Genomic DNA, 4858 nt, shown 5'->3' with positions numbered 1-4858 from the left:
ACCCGAGAGAGACTGAGCCCAGCGAGTTCCCTCTGCCCCCTGACAGCATGGACACTGAGGCCAAGTTCTTGGAGCTGGAGAATGGGGGGCTGCTGCCCATCAGGGAGTCAGGCTCCAACACAAGCTGTTTCTGGCGGGCTCTGTGTACACTCGCTGTCCTCGGCTTGTTGCTGCTATCGACCTTTCTCTTCCTGCTTCAGTTTGGAGTGTTCCCTTCAAACCAGGTGAGGATCTGCCTTGGGGAGGGTGTTCTTGGAGACGAGCGCTCGCCTTCCACTTGCCGCTTGCATTGCCCCCGGGGACAGGGACTTGTTTGGAAGCGGGCACTTCAAGCTGTTGAAGGGATTTCACTCTCAGTTCGTGCTGCAACTCTGCAGCGAAACAGCAAACTGGCCCCCAGCGCTTCAGCCAGGCCGGCCCTTTAACTGCAGTCTCTCCAACAGCGAGAGTGATTTTCCCCCAGGACCCTGCTCAGTGCCCAGCCTGAGCTGAGGGAACTGTTGGAACTGCTCCCTGTTCTATGGGAGCCGCCGGATAAAGGCGGCTCTCTCAGTCTGTGCTGCCGGCGCTACTAAAGGACAAGCAGAGTCTGGCAGCTGTCCCTCTGAGAGTGACGGGGGGCTGGGGGGAGGGGGGTCACTCAGCCAGTCTGTATGGGGTCAGCGTGTGTCTGTACACAGTGGGGATGGGGAATAGGCTGGCTGGGTCACTCCGGCTCTCCAGGGTATCCTGTCTGTCCTGGACAGTGTCCAACACAGGGACTCCAACCGAGTCAGTGTCTCCAATCGCCTGGATCACATTGTGTTTCTGTCCAACACCGGGTGGTCCCTAAAGCCCACCCAGCCGCAGCCCTGGGTTGGGCACTAACTCCTGTTCGGTGGAGCGGAATCTCGAGTCAATTTCACATCTTAACCCTTGTTCTTGTTGAATTCCTTCAGGGTTCGAGATCAAAGCTGGAAGTCTCCCATCCCTCACTGACAACAGCGGCTCAGACCAGCGGTAAGTGCTGTCAGGATCAGTGCTGTTTTTCGGACCCATCTCTCCCTCACCCTCTGGGACATTCCTCATTAATATTTTCATCAATATCTTTCCTAACATTGCTGCACCATTCTCCCTTTATCATTGTTGTCCTTGAGCGATTTGTCTGTTTTCCTGACTCCCTCTCAGCCTTTCCCACAAACTCTCTCAGATTGCAGCAATACTGGACTCGAGATGTTCACTCGGGGTCTCCTCCCACCCATGCTGCCAGACCTGCTGAGTTTCTCCAGCCTTTTCCATTTGGATCTCATACACTCTTTCCTCTCATGAGCCCACCTGTCTATCTGTCCCTTCACCTCCCCCCCTCCCCTCCCCCTCTCTGTGTCTGTCAGTCTGTGCTCTGTGGGTGATCCAGCAGGGTCTGAGTTTTTGTCTTTTCCATTTCCAGGTTTGCCCCTTCTCATGAAGCAGGTGGGGAGTGACCCCCGGCCGAGAATCGCAGCTCACCTGACAGGTACACAACTGTTCTCAATGTGACAGCATCCTCTAGAGAATAGGCCCCAGCAGCTGGGAGGGTGCAGGGGTGGGTTGGGAAGGTGCTAACTCTCTTTATCAATAATGGAATGTGGAGAGAGCATTGGAGGAGGAGAGTGGGAGATAACAGTGTCCTGGGCAAAGAGAAGGGGTTGTGGTGTGAATTGGTTCATCTGAACACAGAGACAGCAGCACAGGCATCAGAGATGAAATCCTCCTGTGACCGGCCTCTCCATGGGTCAGGGTGACAAGGGAACTCAGTTTCCAATTAAGATGCAGACCGTCCAGATTCTTTCCCATGGTATATCGTGGGATCTTACTGTGCACAAAGTGATGGCTCCATTTCCTGAAATAATACAATTACTCCTTCAGTAACACCTCCTTGGTTGTAAAGTGCTTTACCATATCCACAAGCCATGCCTGGTGCTACATCAATGCGGGCTAGTTATTTCTCTTTGTTTGATCCTCATGATGTCTTCCCTCTCTCTCCCACCCCTGACCCCTCAGCTTCCCCAACCAGCAAAGGAGGGACCGTGATTTGGCAAAATGAGAGTGATTCCACCTTCACCGAGGGCCTGGAGTTCAGGGACAACCATCTCATCATCAAGAGGCCTGGACAGTACTTTGTCTACACCCAGGTGGTCTTCCACAGCATGGAGTGTCAGCCCCAGGCTGTCTACCTGAGCCACGAACTCACCAAGCTGTCGCCAAGTTATCCCGAGGAAGCCATTCTACTGAAAGCCACCAAATCCGCCTGCCACTCTCACCAACGCAAGGAGCCTTGGTACAAAACCTCCTACCAGGGAGCCATCTTTGAGTTCCTGGAGGGAGATCAGATCTTCTCCAGGGTTAACGAGGAGACAACGGGATATGTAGACACAGCCGAAGGGAAGACTTTCTTTGGAATATTTGCTGTATAATTTTCCTGGAACATGCACATTGATTATCAATGACTGTTCAAGAATTTCAAATTGAAATTCATCGCAAACTGACAAAGACACATTGTCTTCTTATTGTTAATTGTGCACAAAATAGATTAACTTCTCTTGTATTTTATTTCAAGAGTTTGCAACAACAGAAGGTGTCACATGTGTGTGGCTTTGAGGATTGGGTGGTGCAGTGAAGTATCAGAGTAAATTTTCAGTGTTGCAATTCCAGCTTTGTACAAAGCAGAGAATGGTATTGGTCAGGGAACCTGTGCTTGCCTCCAGCTAACCTCTAGGCTTGAGGGATTGAATGGCCTCCACCTGTCACTATAATGTCCCTACTTCTAACATCCCTTTAACACTGGGCCCAGGTGGAGGTGCTTCACTGCTGTGTAACATTGATCCTGTTGGGTGAGTGAATTCGATTGGAACAATGTGAAGAGAGTTGTTCAGAAATTGCATTCCAAATCTGCTGTTTCTGATTGATATGAACACAAAGCCTCACAGATCGTATAATTTATTTCCTATTTAAATTGTGTTTTCTGTTGCTCACTTTATTTGAATTTGTCCTCCTCAGGTAGAAATTTGTTTGTCTATCCCTGGAGTGAAAATGAAATCCAGGATCCTGGGTCTGATATTCAGACTGATTATTCCCTGAGACCAGGTACTGGTCCTTGTAGAGTATGGTCCATTCCTCATTATTGATTTACATTCCAAAGGATCACTGCTATCTTTGTGAAAAATGAAGCAAGTTGATTGAGTTTGCTGTTGGGTGAGGAATGCCAAAGCACGTTCTCAGCTGGGCTTTGGCTTTCTACCTCGAACAATGTGATTGGTCAAATCTTCACAGAATCTTCCCTTCCTTGAGTCCATATGGTCAGCACTGCAATTCAAATGGTGACAGAACTTTCAGCAAACACCAAGAGGTTGGCTCACTAAATGTTGGCCTGTTCCTTATCTGATGGGACTATATTGTGCTCCTACAGCTTCGTCCTAGTCAATGTTGGAGGGGATTCTTTGCTGCTCTGATCCAAGGGGAATGGTTGAGATTGTTCCTTCATGGCAATGTTACCTTCCCTTTGTACCTTGTACTCTCCATTGGTCACCCTTCAGACTGGGTAATGCACAGTAAGATCCCAGTAATAAATCTGATTGTCGCTGCATGCCGAGAGATTCTCTGTCTCGAATGAGGGACCACTGAAATTTAATTGCAGCTCATAGACCAACTGAGTGTTTGTGTAAAACTGTAACATCTGTTCTATAGGTGTCCTTTAGTGACAATGATATTGTCAATGTTAAGATATTTCAGATTGATATAAGTTATTATTTAATTCTATTTATCAATGGTTGTATTTATATTATTTATATTAATATTTATGTCTGCAAACATAAAGAGGAATTAATAAAATTATTTGAAGATTGTCTAATGTTTCCTTCTGGCTGTTGTACATTGGTTTGGGTTTGGAGATGTTCCTGGACAGTGTTTAAATGAGAGGGTCCACTTTCTACTCTGTTCCAACTGACTGTTTGATTGATTATCACACTGGGAATTTGGGATAGACAGTTTAGAGCTGGGCAACTTTATGGGATTGCGAGATTGTAAATTTGAGATAACTAAACCAGATCTTGGTAATCTTGTCGGGAGAGGAGATTGGGAATCTTAGAGAGGGAATCCAGAGTTTGAAAGAAGAAATTATAAAGAGAAAATCATGTGACCTACCCATAAGCCTCCTGTCTCTTTCAATGAGATGTGGATGACAAATTGAAAATACCTGAACAAATAAACTGGCTCATGTTTCTCCCACTTTCTGCACATAGGCATTTCTCCCCATCTCTGTCTGAAATGGCCATCCCCCTAATTCTGGGACTGTAGTTACACATCCTGTCCAACCTGGGTGGAACCACCTGCCTCTCAGCATCTCTCCTAATGAGCCATTAGAATTGGGTCTGTTTCAAAGAGATCACATTGTACACAGTTCAACTCCAATGACCATCTCTCCAGTCTCCCACACATTACTGCAGGAACCAGAAGATTAAAGCAAGTGTGTGAGGATGGGATTTCAGACAAAGTGCAGTCGGTGCCTGACATGCCCTGCCAGGGGAGGTGACACAAGCAGATACGAAAGCAACAGTTTAGAGATATTTGAGCAGGCACAAGAAACAGGCAGAAACTCAGGGATATAGGATTAGTTTATATGAGCATCATAACTGGCACAGAGATATTGAGCTGAAGAATGTGTTTCTGCTCTGTAATATTCTATGTCGCATGTTTGAAAAATGCCCAAATTCCTCGAAATAGTGACAGGAAGGTATCGTCTAAGTGTGGAAGGAAGAAGCAATACTCTCCCTATCCGATCGGTTCTCGACAAAACACTGAGAAATATTCAATTTGCAATCCAGTGTCACTCAACCATATCCAC

At 47.1% G+C, this 4858-nt stretch overlaps 1 protein-coding gene across 1 annotated transcript; it reads left to right on the top strand.

Annotated features, from left to right (window-relative positions):
- On the top strand, window positions 1-2436 carry LOC140455002 (tumor necrosis factor-like). The gene is made up of 4 exons (XM_072549678.1): window positions 1-224; window positions 939-999; window positions 1427-1492; window positions 2020-2436. The coding sequence occupies exons 1-4, from the start codon at window positions 48-50 to the stop codon at window positions 2430-2432; spliced, it is 717 nt and encodes a 238-aa protein (XP_072405779.1). The 5' UTR covers window positions 1-47; the 3' UTR covers window positions 2433-2436.
- Window positions 2437-4858: the final 2422 nt, after the last annotated feature.

This window comes from Chiloscyllium punctatum, chromosome 30 (assembly GCF_047496795.1).
Source record: "Chiloscyllium punctatum isolate Juve2018m chromosome 30, sChiPun1.3, whole genome shotgun sequence".
Taxonomy (NCBI): domain Eukaryota; kingdom Metazoa; phylum Chordata; class Chondrichthyes; order Orectolobiformes; family Hemiscylliidae; genus Chiloscyllium; species Chiloscyllium punctatum.
This window is presented reverse-complemented; position numbering and strand designations above follow the sequence as displayed.